The sequence below is a fragment of the Sinohyriopsis cumingii genome, chromosome 17 (assembly GCF_028554795.1).
Source record: "Sinohyriopsis cumingii isolate HCF-2022 chromosome 17, ASM2855479v2, whole genome shotgun sequence".
NCBI classification, from domain to species: domain Eukaryota; kingdom Metazoa; phylum Mollusca; class Bivalvia; order Unionida; family Unionidae; genus Sinohyriopsis; species Sinohyriopsis cumingii.
This window is the reverse complement of record NC_142977.1, coordinates 92,942,960-92,961,262: the sequence shown is the minus strand read 5'-3', so window position 1 is coordinate 92,961,262 and position 18,303 is coordinate 92,942,960. Positions and strand designations below refer to the sequence as shown.

General features: G+C 36.6%; 1 protein-coding gene across 1 annotated transcript in view; it reads left to right on the top strand.

The window, feature by feature from the left end:
- LOC149779431 (2-hydroxyacyl-CoA lyase 1-like) overlaps positions 1-18,303 on the top strand; it is a 77,666-nt gene that overhangs the window by 16,446 nt on the left and 42,917 nt on the right. The window contains exons 6-13 of the mRNA XM_089940092.1: positions 3,295-3,372; positions 4,260-4,354; positions 6,832-6,944; positions 7,405-7,540; positions 11,488-11,593; positions 12,815-12,898; positions 14,777-14,884; positions 17,604-17,657. Coding sequence (XP_089796218.1) covers positions 3,295-3,372; positions 4,260-4,354; positions 6,832-6,944; positions 7,405-7,540; positions 11,488-11,593; positions 12,815-12,898; positions 14,777-14,884; positions 17,604-17,657 — 774 coding nt within the window. The remainder of the gene's footprint in view (positions 1-3,294; positions 3,373-4,259; positions 4,355-6,831; positions 6,945-7,404; positions 7,541-11,487; positions 11,594-12,814; positions 12,899-14,776; positions 14,885-17,603; positions 17,658-18,303) is intronic.

The window sequence follows — 18,303 nt, the reverse complement described above, 5'->3', positions numbered from 1 at the left end:
TGGAGCCGAAAGATTAAAGGACAAGATCTTTGACTGGAAGAACAAAAATGGCTGCCACACGATGACATTATTTCAGCATTGCAGAGCTTGATCAAACATCATGAATGGCTTTCACTTGGTGTAAGAACCCAATTGATTTTTGTCAAAGGTCGGAGCCACTGTGTCTGAAGGAAGAAACATGGTTTCTAGGGAAAATGTCAGCTATCGACCATGTACTTTCAACAAAGCTTTTGGATGACTTACATGTCTGGTAAGAAATAGTACTCTTGATTTTGTGGTTGAAAGGTCAAACCTCAAGGTCACTTTTACCAAAAGAATAAAATTCTTTTTGCACGATAACTGGAGTACCCTGAACAAAGTTTGTGATGTGCTTGCACTTAAGATATGAAAGAGACATATTGAATTTATGCTCGTGGCTAAGACTGTTAAACACATGGCAGGAATATAACGTACTGTTAATGTTATTCATGTTATGTATTTTGTCACTTGTGATCATTCATGGGCTTTGACAATCCTCACTACTTGGAAATGTACTTAGTGTTTCCCTTCCAGGTCATTTTTCAATGATAATGTGGAATGTTGTTCTTTCCCACTTGCATTTATTTCTTGCACCAGGCTGTTCATTACATAGTGACAGACCTATTTCCCAACAGTTTGCCCTTTTCTCAGTTGCCGAATGTCCATTTTCATTTCTTACTAATGCAAACAGTCACTTGTTTGTTTGGTTTAATTTCAGTATTTTTATGATCAGAAGCAGTTATATTCCTGTGCCTAAAGCTTGGAATAATTACTATGTATCACGTCAAGGCTAATTAACACCACACAGTGATACACACAGGTCTTGTTTATTAGAACTGAGCTGCTCATGGTAGTGTGTGTACTCACTGGACAATATTTTGACATACAGTTGAGTAAATATAATCAATGGAATTACCTTTTCCAACATAGCTGGTATGGCCATTCCAACATGAACTATCATTACAACCAATGGCTGGGTATGGCCATTCCAACATGAACTGTCATTACAGTCAATGGCTGGGTATGGCCATTCTGACATGAACTGTCATTACAGTCAATGGCTGGGTATGGCCATTCTGACATGAACTGTCATTACAGCCAATGGCTGGGTATGACCATTTCGACATGATCTGTCTTTACAGCCAATGGCATTGTATGGCCATTCCAACATGAACTGACTTTGCACCCAATGGCTGGGTATGGCCATTCCGACATGAAATGTCATTACAGCCAATGGCTGGGTATGGCCATTCTGACAAGAACTGTCATTACAGCCAATGGCTAGGTATGGCCATTCTGACATGAACTGTCATTACAGCCAATGGCTAGGTATGGCCATTCTGTCATAACCTGTCTTAACAGTCAATGGCTGGGTGTGGCCTTTCCGACATGAACTGTCTTTATAGCCAATGGTTGGGTATGACCATTCTGACATGACCTGTTTTTACAGCCATTGTCTGGGTAAGGCCCTTTTGACATGATCTGTCTTTACAGCCAATGGCATGGTATGGCCATTCCAACATGAACCGTCTTTGCAGTCATTGGCTGGGTATGGCTATTTTGACATGAAATGTCATTACAGCCAATGGCTGGGTATGGCCATTCTGACATGAGCTGTCATTACAGCCAATGGCTAAGTATGGCCATTCTGACATGGCCTGTATTTACAGTCAATGGCTGGGTATGGCCTTTCTGACATGAACTGTCTTTATAGCCAATGGTTGGGTATGGCCATTCCAACATGAACTGTCTTTACAGCCAGTGTCTGAGTAAGGCCATTCTGACATGCACTGTCTTTTACAACTAATGGCTGGGTATGGTCATTCTGACATGAACTGTCTTTACAGCCATTGGCTGGTATGGCCTTTCCGACATGAACTGTCTTTATAGCCAATGGTTGGGTATTGCCATTCTGACATGAACTGTCTTTACAGCCAATGGCTGGGTATGACCATTCTGACATGACCTGTATTTACAGTCAATGGCTGGGCATGGACATTCTGACATGAACTATCTTTACAGCCAATAGCTGGGTATGGTCATTCCAACATGAACTGTCTTTTACAGCTAATGGTTGGGTATTGTCATTCCAACATGAACTGACTTTTACAGCTAATGGGAGTGAGCCAGTGATAAAGACTGTGTTCACAAGATAGTTTCTTACAGGTTTCTTTAGTTTTTCAGTTAACAACATTCATGTAGTTTATGGCTCCAGATTAAAGCTAAAAATTGAATAAGAAAATACTGCTTCAGTTTGAAAAGTACAAAATATATGGGAACACCAAATGATATTAACTGGTTATAGCATCTTTTTTAAAGGTATGTCTAATGAACTACTAAGTACACCGATCCCCTCTTCAGTAAATTAATTCATAGTTCATCCAAGGCATTAACAGATGAATGAAAGAAGAAGATATATAAAGCCATATGAGCAAGTTAAGAAATTCCATCTTCAAATATGTTTCCCGATCAACATTAGGATATAAGTCTACTACCTCCCAAATCCAGCCTTACTAAAATGATGAAAATTATCTTTTTCCATCTATTTCATATAGACAGAGAGCAATGTTCTCTTGCCCATTACCTTACCTTTCCACCACCAGGTGTCACTAATTTTTAAGATGAGTAATATGTCAACACATATTCTCACATAGCAGGGTGGTTGGGAGAGTTTTTAAGTAATGTGATAGGTAAGTATTCTTGGAGAAACATAATTTAATTAAAACTTTGCTTTCTCCTTCAAAAAATGTTCCCCAATCACATTAACATTAGGAGGATAGGTAACAGCAGGAGGGAACATCTGACCCCTACCTTGGGTATCCTTTTAGGGAAATCTGACTGGATTCCCCAAATTCAAACGTAACCCTTTCTCCCGATTAATAAACAGCACTGCCTGAAGTCACATGATTGTGACCTCTACAAGTTTATGAAGAGTATTGAATTCTTCTTACATTAAAAATGTCACTGGTGAATCCGGTGAAGCTAATAGGGTGTGTCTCCATATTCTATGCTGGAAGATACCTGATAAATGAAAGTTGTGACTGAAAGTGTGTGTGTGTGTGTGTGTGTGTGTGAATGTGATGTAAGTACACTCTAGCCTGATGAATGTGTCTTCTTTTTATCTGTACTAATTCCTTAATACAGGATGAATTCAAAAATTTATTGAAAAGTATTTGAAATTAAGCCTGTTTAAGTAACAGTACTGTTTTACCCAATAATCTAATGCAATAGACTGCATAGGACCAATGGTTGTACTTCATTGTTTTGTGTTTGCAGGTTGAAGCTGCACGGATGTACACAAAGTATGCTGCCAGACCTAGCTCAGTTGAAAGGATACCATTTTATGTGGAAAAGGTTCACTTTTGATACTTTGGTATTTTTTTGTCTGTTCTTTGATCAGAGAAATTAAACATTATGTCAAACCAAGTATTTCAAAAGGATTTTTTGGAGAAAAAAACATACATAGCATCATGAAGCCAATATATTACATGTAATATATACCTCTTTTATACAAAACATTGTGATGCTTTTCAGTCACATTGTATAGTCATGAGAAACTGTTATTTCCTATAATCATTGATATTTATATTTTTGATACTTTATGAGCTAAAGTTTACAAAATTATTAAAATACATGATAGTATGTTTGTGATTGCACAAAGATTCCTACCATCATCAGATCTTTTTCCCCTATTCACTTGACATTGACCTAGATGGATAAATGTGATTATGTGCTGTATATACTTGCTTATAAGTTGAAACCAATTTGTTTAGAGTAATCAGTTCAACAAACATCATAGCACCTGAACAGCAGGCACATCATGCAACATTAGATCACGGTCTGTTGTTTGTAATTGGAAATTGGACTTATATAAATGGTAACCTTGATGATTTTATTACATCTCGGGGCTTAAATATCTACAATTAGGGTGTATATGATAGCTTTTCATGTTTAATGCACTCCTAATTTCATGTGATGTTTACATGACCTCCATTCAAATTAATGTGTGGCGAATTTGACCTAAATAGTTGTTGACTTGACCTTAGTGATTGGCCTTGGTTTATGAATGAAATTCCTACAAAATAGTGTGCATGTACTTTAATGCTAGCAAGCCTCTGATTTATAGAATTTAAAATATAAATGTCATAAACCCAGATGACTTAAATAAAATGATATTATAAATTAAATAGATCATACAGATACGCATAACTATATATAATATGGATATTTTCCTCTTTCAGGCAGTAAGGACGAGTATTTATGGAAGACCAGGAGTATGTTACATTGATATCCCAGGAAACTTTGTCATGAGCAAGGTTGAAGAGAAGAATGTTAGGTATACATCCAATCAGATTTGTATTATGTTGATTGTTAGGTGTATATTTATTACATTGATTGTAAAATGAGTTATGACATGACCACTTACACATAACCATATACAGCTTACAAGTGATAACTCAAGTTGTTTGAATGAACTGGTTTTTGAGGTGAAGGAAATTGGAGAACTCAGAAGGAATCATAATCATTAGGGATATCTGCTATTGAAATATCACCATTTACTGAACCCTTTGTAATGGTACAACCATTATGTTACGTCATTGATATGACCTTGAAATGATGTAACCATTATATTGTGACATCTTTGTTATGACCTTGAAATATTATTGGAAATACTGATACATGATGATATAGATATCCAAAATGGCAAATTCTTGTAGTTATTTCAGTCTGATGAACATTATTGAAAAATAGCTAGTATTGTTTTTTTCAACACTGGTATTGGAAACTCTTAAAATATTTAGTTTGACATATACAAGATTTTCAGAAAACATCTGCTTTATTTCTGATGTTTTCTGTAAGTCTTAGGACAGTCAATCTGAGAGTCACAGGTTCAATACCCACCCAAACCAGCCTTGGTTGGTTACTTTAGTGCATGTCCATGGGAAAAGCACTTAGCTTCCATTTCCTTTGCATCATACAGCCAATAATGTGTTCAGTATGCCATTCAAACAGACTTTAAGTGTTACTCTTCTCGTTTGATAGGTCACTCATATTAAAAAAAAAATTTCAGTAATGAAAGAAACTTTTGCATAAAAAAAGGGAAATCCAAAAAATTACATGAATTACTATTCCAACATAACACAAGAGATCAGTTTATATGGGTAAGTGTTTACTACTTTTCCTGCCGGAACAGGATCAAATTAAAAATAGCAGATGTGCATTATAACTAACAACTGAATGGCTGTGTGGTTACTTGCCTGCATGTTTATTTAAATATCACTTTCAATACATTACTGCTATATCATGCTGAAGAAATGGTAGCTAATCAGCTTTCTGCAGGACACACTGAGGAAGCTGATCTAGGCTGCCCTGGGCAGGTGCTTTATTCATAATGCATGGATTATTAGTCTGACACTACCTTGGCTCTAGTATGGCTAATGAAAGTAAGTCGATGTACATTTTACAGCAGAATCTATTAAAAAATGATTACTCTTGATCAGGCCATGGAGTACATTAATTTCAGATGGTATTTAGGCTGTTTTGATTTAAATGTTTCCAAAAATTGTACAAGAAAGTGCATCTGATTGGTAGAAGTGGGAAACTGACTTGTGGTATAACACTAAATTACTGTATCACATTGGTATAGGCAGGACATTTTCTTTCAGCAGTCTCTGTTGTTACATTTTTGTGGGCACCAATATAGTTTCTATGCTGGTATACTTATCTGGATATTTAGAAATGACTAAAGTCGTTATATAGAATATTTCTTAGTGTAATTAAATTCTCATGTCAGATCAGCATGTAGGCAACTCAGCAATAATTTTAATACCAGGGCATTAAGCATGCAAAATTCACTAAATATAGGACAAAAATTTATGTTAAAAAAATGCCTAAGGGAGATGATTTGCAATACTAGTAACCCATATAGCCTGGACTTGAACATGGGTCTGACCATGAAAAGTAGGTCACTGTCTCCTCAATATGACATAAGTCTGCAGTCTTACTACAGCAAAATCTGAAACAAGGTTAACAATAACAAGAAGATTCCTGCAGTAACTAGATTTTCTAATCTATTTCTGCAGCCCCGTCACTTATTTAAAAAAAAGTAAAACATGAAATTTTAGAAAATTTCTTTTGTTCCTAACCAAAAAATTTGAATATGTCAGAGTCTTAAGGGTTTTTGGAAATGGAATTCTTGTTTCTTTGTTAATTTGTTAGATTTGTGCACATTTATGGGGAGAAAGGAAGTATTGAAGAATCATGTGCAGTGATTAAAATAAAAACACATTAGACTAGTCTTCATTTCAAGGCAATTTTGGACACATCCACATTTTATATTGTTGATACATGTTGTAGTAGCATGATCAAGAGATATACCTTTTACAGCAATACACAGTTGGCTCTCATAGTCTTGGGCAACATGCATAGCACTAACGTCACATTGATAAATATCTCACACAAAATAGGTAATTGGTACCAGGATCTCTTGGACTTCTATATTTAATGCACTGTATAATTGTTTTGGGGTTTGATTTTTTTTATATAGGTATAGTTTTTATCAAGGAACTAGACAATGTAGCCTTTTTATTGTAACATTTATGATGGTCCTGTTCTATTGGTTTGTAAGTATATCGTTGTGTATGCTCTTTGTTGATGCAAAAGGACTCCATTCCATGCATGCAGAATGCATGCAAACCTTTTTGTCTATTTGTCATATGGATTTGGCACTCTTAAATCTTACAATGAAACATCAGAGCCAACAAGAAAAGAATGCACATACATTTTGATTAGTGCTTTCATTTCTTTATCCAGGTACATTCCGCCATGTCCACCACCACCCAGAATATGTGCCCCAGATGACATGATAAAAAAGGCTGTAGACCTGATTATGTATGCAGAGAGGCCACTGGTCATAATTGGTAAAGGTGAGCACAGATAGCCATTATCAATGTTTGCACAACCGATGTAAATATGCCATTAAAAAAAAATCCATTATTTCCATAGAGAAAACGGACCCATTTTAAAAACTGAATGACCAATTCTTACCTTATTATAAAAGGCAGCTTTCTTGAATCCAGGTCTTTCAGTTTGGGGAAATATGTTACTGATTTGCCATCACTTATGGCTAATATTACTAAAACAGAAATATATATTGAAGAGATTCTTGACAACAAGTGTCAATCTATTGGACCAAATTTTTAATGGAGAGCATCCTTACATCATTTCTTTAAAACTGTATACAAATGATGCTAATCTGTCTTCAGATATGGTAATTGTTGTATTGTGCATCACACTCAGGCACGTCTGTTATACTTTAAATGTTAACATCAGTTAACCACAAATCATCAACAAATGATAAACATGGTATGTTTTTGTTTTGTTCAGGTGCTTGTTATGCCCAGTGTGAAGCAGAAGTAGAAAGGCTAGTTGTGGGGTCCAAGTTACCTTTCCTCCCAACACCAATGGGCAAAGGTCTTCTCCCTGATGAACATCCTCTATGTGTGGCACCTGCTAGATCTAAGTAAGAAGTTGCAAATTATTTATATATATGCACATGATTAAAGTATAATCTCAATCATCCCTGTTTATCTCTCTCTCTTTCTTCCTTTCCCTCTGCCTGTCTGGCTTTCTCACCACTCCATCCTCTCCCTCTGCCTGTCTTGCTTTCTCGCCACTCCATCCTCTCCCTCTGCCTGTCTTGCTTTCTCATCACTCCGTCCTTTCCCTCAGCCTGTCTTGCTTTCTCACCACTACACCCTCTCCCTCTGCCTGTCTTGCTTTCTCACCACTCCATCATCTCCCTCTGCCTGTCTTGCTTTCTCATCACTCCATCCTTTCCCTCAGCCTGTCTTGCTTTCTCACCACTACATCCTCTCCCTCTGCCTGTCTTGCTTTCTCACCACTCCATCATCTCCCTCTGCCTATCTTGCTTTCACACCACTCCATCCTTTCCCTCAGCCTGTCTTGCTTCCTCACCACTCTATCCTCTCCCTCTGCCTGTCTTGCTTTCTCACCACTCCATCCTCTCCCTCAGCCTGTCTTGCTTTCTCACCACTCCATCCTCTCCCTCAGCCTGTCTTGGTTTCTCACCACTACATCCTCTCCCTCAGCCTCTCTTGCTTTCTCACCACTCCATCCTCTCCCTCTGCCTGTCTTGCTTTCTCATCACTCCATCCTTTCCCTCAGCCTGTCTTGCTTTCTCACCACTCCATCATCTCCCTCTGTCTGTCTTGCTTTCTCACCACTCCATCATCTCCCTCTGCCTGTCTTGCTTTCTCACCACTCCATCCTTTCCCTCAGCCTGTCTCACAGACTTTGATTATACTAAGGATAGAAGTTAAATCCATTTGCTTGAAACACATCATGTATTTAATATTCATCCTTGTCACAGTATAAAACTAGCTGCACATGAAAGACATTTGTTGGTACTGTACAACAGTCTACTGATTCCATAAAAATTTGAATATGTTTGAACCATTTATTGTAAATTTGTAAGGATAATTCTTCAACAATACATTTTTAAGTTACAGTCAAAATAAATAGGCTTGGCTCCACAGTTATATCAAAAATGGTAATTCATGATCAGTTCATATTGAGGTTACCATCAAAATAGATACACTTGGCATTCAGTTATATCCAAAATAGTAATTCATGATCAGTTCATATTGAGGTTACTGTCGAAATAGGTACACTTGGCTCCACAGTTATATCCACAATGGTAATTCATGATCAGTTCATATTGAGGTTACCTCAAAATAGATCCACATGGGTCCACAGTTATATCCAAAATAGTAATTCATGATCAGTTCATACTGAGGTTACTGTAAAAATACCTACACTTGGCTACAGTTATATCAAAAATGGTAATCCATGATTAGTTCATATAGATGTTACTGTCAAAATACCTGCACTTGGCTGGCTCCACATTAGTATCCAAACTGGCATGTGATATTGAAACAATCCTGACTACCTGTGAACTTATATTCTTATAAAGTGCATTTGCACATATCATTAATGTCTGAGATAATATATATTCTCCTTTTATTGTTTACATTCCCTGCATGTTGGAAAGTTGTAACTCTATTTCCAATGCAAATACTAGTAACTAGTAACAGTTTTTGATATATTACCCTTGTACAAAAGACAAGTAATTGGATATGATCAGAGCACACCTCCCCGGTGCTCTGTACCCTACACTGGCTATCCATTCGATACAGAATCAAACACAACATTTATTCTCTGTGCTACATTTCACTGACAGACTCTAGTCCAACATACCTATCTGACCTCACCCATGTGTACACACCAGCAAGATACTTACGCTCCTCTTCTGACAATCGTATACTCATGATTCCCACTATGAAAACAAAGTCATATGGACATCGTTCTTTTGCATACCAGGGCCCAGCAACGTGAAATGAATTACCCACTGAACTTAGACACAAAGACACAGTGATCACATTCAAGAGTGCTTTCAAAACTCACTTATTTCGACTGCAAGAACAAACTTAAAGACCTAATAATGTTTCCTACCTTAAATATTCTGAGGATGCTTTTTCTATGTTTTCTAATTTCATGGTGTTTGTGTTTGTAATCATATCATTATGTGTTTTTTTATCTTATAGGTGTTGTCTGATATTGTAAAGCACTTAGAGCTTCTAAAGATTAGGCAGTATACAAAGTCCTCATTATTATTATTATTATTAAATCATATAAAAATGATTTCTTTAAATATTCATCATCTGGGGAAAGATTTTTGAACCCCAATGTGCACATGATAGGATTGTAAACTGTTTTCACTTAACTTTTATTCTCAGAGAGAAAAAGGCAATTGTATCCATTTTTCTCCAGGATTAAGGTAATACTCATGTAAGTTCATAATTTTTTGTCACCGCTGTTGTGAAACTGCTCATCATCAGTGTTGAATCTTTGTATAATTTATTATGAAATAATTGCTATTTTTGTCATTTGAAATCAGGTGCCATTTTTACTACTGTGTGTATTGGGTGCTCAGCTTTCAACAAGGAGGCACTCAGGTTAATCTTTCTGAATTCTTCCATATTTAGTCATATTCGTGAAAACTTTGTCATGAATTTCCAGAGAGTGTTCCCAAAACCTATAAATAAGGGTAAGATCTGCCGTTTTGGCAGTTGTGGTTCTACTGGACTCCAGTAAAGGTCTCAAGACCAAGCAAACAGAACAAAGTCTCTAGTAATCTCAGCTGATAATTTCAAGCCTTAATAGCAAAGTAGACTAGTTACTGCTGACACTTTAAATTTAGTACTCATAATGACTACTATACTGTTTCTCTAAAATTGTTTCACATTTATTTCCTCGTTATATCAGATAAAAGTTCCCTTAGAGGGATTTAACTGATGACGCTGTCACTGTGTCGTCATCAACACAGCCATCTGCTATCCATTGGAAATTTAGTATTCTGATTGGCATTATCGAATTTCCTACTCAGTTTCATGTATCATTCTGAATCACAAATTTCCATCCATTTTGTAGTGGTTGTGTGATTTAGATGTCAAAATAATATACCCAACACAAAGACACACTCTGTTGCTAGAAAATGACACCCATTATTGCATTCAACTAAAGCGACACACTCTTAACATCCGGTTCCATACTCTGTTACTCAAAATGACACTGCCTCAGCCAAAAAACGTGACACACTATTAACATCTGGTTCCAGACTGTGCCTCTATCATATTTACCATTGGACTCTAAAACACAAACCTGGGTCTGGTTCTGAGCCTTGATTGGATCCACAAAATCATTAACACTTTGGTACGTCATATGTACAAATTTTGAGAACTATTAACTTATTTTCTGTGCAAGAATAGTTTGGGAATTGGGATTATCCAAGTTAGAGATTATGTGAATTAGGACAAATGGGACATTAATGCTGATTTTCACATGCAATTTACCACTGAAACTATTGTTGTTATTTCAACATGCTTTATCAAACATCTGTTTTGCATATTTACAGATATTATATTTCACCATTTTGAGCACTAAATTTTGTGAGACAACACATACAAACCTGGAAGTCATATATTAAACTCTGTTGACTATTTATATTTGTTTTGTTTGGCGCTTTTATCATCTAAATAAGAACCTTTGTGGTAAACACACCATTTATTGACACTACAATACACTGGAAAGATCTAATAGCTGAAAAAGGTGTGAGCTGTCCATCTATTCTATTTGACCTTGACCCTTGATACGGAACAATATTGACTGGGATTTGTATATGTGATAGTTTTACTTTTATCCTCTTGATAATCTATTGACTCCAGTAACCTTTGCATAACGAAGAGAAAAAAGTATCACTATCATTTTGTTCTAATCTGCGTCATTAGCTAGGAAGGGATTCACAGTAATAACATTAATTAATTGTCTGTCTGTCTGCACACATTGAAATTTGTCAAAACTCTTAAGATGTACATTTATTTCTTGCAGAGCTTTACAGGATGCAGATGTTATTCTCCTTCTTGGAGGGCGCTTAAACTGGATCCTTCACTTTGGTGCACCTCCTCGCTTTAGAGCTGATGTCAAGATCATTCAGGTATAGTTTCCTCGTGTTTCTCATCTCTAACCTTGTTTAGAAAAGGACTGTGGTGGCTCACTGCTTAGTGTACTGAATTTGCAACTGGAATGGTATGGGTTAAAACCCTATCCAACCTGGATGAGTCAGCTGCCGTGGTATGTTACTCAGCAATTCAATTGTTCCCAATTGCCTCAGTATAATACAACCTTGTGCACAACAGATCATCAGAAAGTTGGGAATAAAACAAAGCATCTACAGATTCATTCAGATTCAGTTGTTTGTCTCTCCAGAATTAGCAGATTGCACAGCATTGGTATTACTTTAACCATGGTCATAGATGATGTCGTCACATTTGTCATGCTTTGAATGAAAGTTTGTTAAAGTTATTTAATATGCATCATAGCATGGTTCACAAACAAAATATAGTATTCTTAAAAATCTTCACTTGTATTTTTGACCGCTCCGATAGCCTAGTGGTTAGAGCGTCTGCCTCGGATGTGGGAGGTCACTGGTTCAAACCCCAGCCAAGTCATACCAAAGACTCATAAAAATGGCACTAACAGCTGCCTCACTAAGCGTTCAGCATTAAAATGTTAGTGTTAGAACTGGTTGGCCTGGTGTCAGGATAATGTGACTGGGTTGGACATCATGCCACATGTCTGCGGCATGATGCCCCAGTGCTAGACATCACTATAAACTGCCTCATTGCAGACATCATAGGGATATGACTGAAAAATTAGTAATTTGAAGGATAAACAGCTATAATAATAATAATTGTAATAATAATAACTGCCAATAGTAAATCAGATTTAATTAACAATTATTTATTGATAATATTAAGAGATTAAAAGCCAAATAATATGTATAATCCTCTTGTTTAATACAATTGCACTTTTTAAAATCTTCCATTCAAGTTAAGTGAAGTGTGTGCAGTCAAACAGAAGCCCTGACAAATTTACTTACTTTAAATGCACTCCTAAAGCTTTAATTGGCATTTTAGTTAGATTGGGACAATATGAGCACAGTTATGTTTTTATACCATGGAAAAAGGCAAGCACATATAGAAAGACTCTTTTGCTGTGCAAGTTGATTGTATTGCTGGGCAAGTATAATTTGTTTCTTCTGGTCAGGAAGGCAGGTAGAAAAAAATGAAATATTTCTTGCTGGAGTAAACTTCTGTCTCAATCCTGTTGTGTTATCATTATGACCTATTGGAGAGTTTATATCTTTAATTTTCAGGTGGACATTTCCTTGGAAGAAATAGGGAACAATGTCCATCCAGCTGTAGGACTGGCAGGAGATCTCAAATCTGTTGTTACTCAGGTAAATATTATGAATGGATGAGTGAAATTAATGTTATTATTCAGACAAAGGTCTATAGAACAATATATAAGAGGTTGCAGAAACAGAATCCAGCCATCTATGCAGAGTTATTTGTGTAGGATTATCCAATCCAACTGTCCAACCCTACATGGATGTTTGTATGGATTATGCAATCCTGCCATCCCTACATTGGTTGTATATGTAATTTCATGTTACCCCCTCTTGCTTAGTTTAAGAAAGAGACTTAAGACTCTGGGATATAATTGGAGTTGTCTGTATGTGTGCACGTTGTGTTCAGAATTTGTTTGGGGGGAGGGGATTTGTCACACAATCGACTTTGAAATATGATATGGGTGGAAAGCATTGGGGTGGGAGGAAAGCATTGGGGTGTGTGGAAAGCGTCGAGGTGGGTGGAAAGCATGGGGATTATTGTTCTTTGCTGCAGACTTCTAGTTTCCACATAACTACATTTCATAAATGAGAAGTGGTTCTTTTCAGTGTCTGTATGTTGCACAATACACATATATTGTGTTCAGTTATGACCCTGAACATGTATTGAATACTAATTAAAATATAGAGAGTTCTTTATAGTTTTCAGATAAGTCAATTTATTATTGTGGAGACTCGTGATTAATCAGTTTTTGTGTTCAGGTTAGGCTACATACAGGGGCTACTTACAAATGAAACTAAGACTATCAGTAAAAGACTGTTGTGATGGGGGTCCAATAGTCAAAGAAAACTAAGACATTGACCCTGAAAGATGTAATGGGAGAGGGGTGGGATCTATCTCCCTCCCACCCCCATATCGTAACTATCAGGATCAGCAGATTACATTGTAGGACTTTTGTCCAATTCTTACAGTGTTTGTTTTTTAACCCTCTCCCAATCCCTGTATCCATTTACCTATAGTTTTAATTCATTTGTAACAAGCCACAGTGGTTGATTTTGAGTCAACATAAGAAATCTTACTCTTGGTTGATTTTGAGTCTGCAAAAGAGATCTTACTCATGGTTGATTTTGAGTCAACATAAGAGATCTTACTCTTGGTTGATTTTGAGTCTACATAAGAGATCTTATTCTTGGTTGATTTTGAGTCAACATAAGAGATCTTACTTTTGGTTGATTTTGAGTCAACATAAGAGATTTTACTCTTGGTTGATTTTGATTCAGCATTAGAGATCTTACTCTTGATTGATTTTGAGTCAACATAAGAGATCTTACTCTTGGTTGATTTTGAGTCAACATAAGAGATCATACTCTTTTAGAGATAGAGATCATTTTGGTTTCTGGTCATCCTTCCTCTTTGCGAGTTTTAATTCATTTTAATTTGAGATCGTCCTTCAGTTCAAGTGGCAAGTGAATAAAGTTTAGCAGATTAATTCAGAATACTTAATAATTCAGCTTGCAGTGTGTATGCCTTCTGTTTCATTGTTTATATTAGTTACTTTACACATGACTCTTTAGAAGTTGGTATGAATAGTTCTCTACAGTTTATACTTATATAAGTGCAGTTCAGTCTGGTCACATGATTATGTTCCGACTAATGGAAATCTTCCTTACAACCAACACAGTTACAGTCATACATGGATAAAATACACTGTAATGGATTTTAATGAGAATGAATACAAAATAATTGGTAGAAAACTGTAATCTACAGTGTTTTCTCACTATAAAGCACATCAGTATAACATGGCTTTTTGAAATAACAGTGTTATAATATTATACCAGTATTATAGTTTTAGATTCTGCTACACAGGTTGAATTCTATTTTCCATGTGATGTAACCAATATAAGGCAGCCTTGCTCATGTCAAGATACACTTTTATGGCACCTCTGAACAGCATTATATTGTAATCGTAATATACCAACTTCTCACAGCTTAATGATGAAATTGCAAGGAGACCTGGGAAGTTTGTCTTCAATTCCAACTCTCCCTGGTGGAAAACACTGGATGAGAAGATAAAGAAAAACCGAGAAGCAACACAGGTATTTTTTATTGTAACAGTTTTCAGCATACAGAGTGGTGAGTGAGTAGCATTTTAAGCTGTGTGAAAAAAAACCCAACCACAAACAATAAAGAAAGAACTTTTCTTGAATAATGACATGATAATTAAAAGTTTATGAGATGCATTTAAATTTATGTAATGCTCAGGATAGACCATGATCTGCTGAGTCAACACATTATGTAATGCTCAGGATTGACCATGATCTGCTGAGTCAACACATTATGTAATGCTCGGGATAGACCATGATCTGCCGAGTCAACACATTATGTAATGCTCAGGATAGACCATGATCTGCTGAGTCAACATATTATGTAATGCTCAGGATAGACCATGATCTGCTGAGTCAACATATTATGTAATGCTCAGGATAGACCATGATCTGCTGAGTCAACACATTATGTAATGCTCAGGATAGACCATAGACCATGATCTGCTGAGTCAACACATTATGTAATGCTCAGGATAGACCATGATCTGCTGAGTCAACACATTATGTAATGCTCAAGATAGACCTGGATCTGCCAAGTCAACACATGTAATACTCAGGATAGACCATGATGTGCTGAGTCAACACATTTTTCTGTGAGAGATTTAGGTCACAGTTGCAGCACTTCCATACTAGAAAACCATTTCGTTGTACAGTAGTAGAATAAACACTATTGTGTGCTCCAATACAAGGAAGTTTCACATTAAGGTGGCATTCATCATGCATTCATCATCCATCATGTATTCATCATCCATCATGGATCCATCATCCATCATGGATCCATCATCCATCATGTATTCATCATCCATCATGTAGTCATCATGCATCCATCATCCATCATGTATTCATCATCCATCATGCATTCATTATCCATAATGTATTCATCATCCATCATGCATCCATCATCCATCATGGATCCATCATCCATCATGTATTCATCTTCCATCATGCATTCATCATCCATCATGCATCCATCATCCATCATGTCTTCATCATCCATCATGGATCCATCATCCATAATGTATTCATCTTCCATCATGCATTCATCATCCATCATGCATCCATCATCCATCATATATTCATCATCCATCATGCATTCATCATTCATCATGTATTCATCATCCATCATGCATCCATCATCCATCATGTATTCATCATCCATCATGGATCCATCATCCATCATCGATCCATCATCCATCATGTATTCATCATCCATCATGTAGTCATCATGCAGCCATCATCCATCATGTAATCATCATCCATCATGCATTCTCCATCATGCATTCATCATCCATCATGCATTCATCATCCATAATGTATTCATCATCCATCATGCATCCATCATCCATCATGTATTCATCATCCATCATGCATTCATCATCCATCATGGATCCATCATCCATCATGTATTCATCATCCATCATGCATTCATCATTCATCATGCATCCATCATCCACCATGTATTCATCATCCATCATGGATCCATCATCCATCATGTATTCATCATCCATAATGCATCCATCATCCATCATGTATTCATCATCCATCATGCATTCATCATTCATCATGCATCCATCATCCATCATGTATTCATCATCCATCATGGATCCATCATCCATCATGCATTTAACATCCACCATGCATTCATTATCAGTCATGAAGCATTTAACATCCATCATGCATTCATCATCCATTATGCAGCATTTGTCCATTATGCATTAATCATTTCATCATGCATCAGTTGTACTGCATCCATCATGCATTCATCATGTATTCATCATCCATCATGCATTTATCATCCATCATGGATTAGTCCTGCTGCATCCATCATGCATTCATCATCCATAATGCGTTAGTCATGCTGTATCCATCATGCATTCATCATCCATCATGCATTTATCATCCATCTTGGATTAGTCATGCTGTATCCATCATGCATTCATTATCCGTCATGCATTAGTCATGCTGCATCCATTGTGCATTCATCAGCCATCATGTATTCATCATCCTTCATGCATTCATCATCCATCATGCATTTGTCATCCATCCTGCATCAGTCATGCTACATACCTCATCCAGCATGCATTCATTATCCATCATGCATCAGTCATGCTGCATCAATCATGCATTCATCATCCATCATACATTCATAATCCATCATGCATCAGTTGTGCTGCATCCATCATGCATTCATCATGCAGCATCCATTAACCTTCGTGCAGCATTCTTCATTCATCATGCAGCAATCATGCATTCATCATCCATTATTCATTCATTATCTTGCAGCATTCATCATCCATCATGTTTACATCATCAGTGATGCAAAATTCATCATCCATCATATAGTATTCATCATCCATCATTGTCATTACAGATTGATTAATATCTATTAGATGTTTAAAGTCATTATTTTTAGCAATCATGAAGTCTTTAAAAATTGGTACCCCATGAATAGAAGTGGATGTAGCTATCTTTTTTACCAGTGATAATCTGAGAAACAGCTTATGCAGAATTTTTCTACATTTTGTGGAAAACTCCTTTATTTATGTGTTGGTGTTTTATATAGAAATTTAATTTTTCCACATTTGTGAAAAATCCTTTCTTCAGGTATCGGCTTCATAATTATTTTTTTTATTAGTCTCACTTGCAAGTTAGCTAACATTGAGTAAACTTGTATTCCTTTGTTTAATGTTTGTATGACCTTGGATTGCAGAAATCGATAGATGACAAGAGATTGCCACTCAACTACTATGCAGCACTAGATGAGGTATGTATGCAGTTATTCATCACAAGGTTGATAGTACAGTCAGACAATGAAGATATTTACCAGCTAGCAGCAGAGGGGCTGTACAGACCGAAACTTTTTGCACAATAAACCCCTCCAGGAAACTATTCCTCGATAGAGGGCTTATTTCGACGAAATAAACCCTTCTATTCAGAATACAGGACAAAAAAAAATGTCCCCCGAAAACTCGAAGAGTTTCCAGGGACAAACTCGTTGAGTTTGCACTGACAACTTGGGTTACTTCAATAAATCTGAAACAGTTTCCGTGGCGGGGTCGTTATTGAAAAATCCATGGGTCGGGTCCATCCCCTCTGCTGCTCTGGGAAATGAGTTTCCAAGGAAAAACATTTTTATGTTAGCGGAATTAAATCATTGACAAATAAATAATGGCAAATATTGGAGAAGCACATACGACTAGATTAGCTCGAGAACGTCTCGAAGCAATTCAGAAATTTCTTCCTGTCCGTGATAGTGTCAGACAAAAATTACAACTAAGACAGCAAGCACGGGAAGGCTTTGCAGAGACTACGGAGGAATTATTTAAACCCGTGACCAAAGCTACTGAAAAATCCGCAGCTGTTACCAAAGAGGCTTTAATAGAGCAAAGGAAAATTTTACAGGATATTTC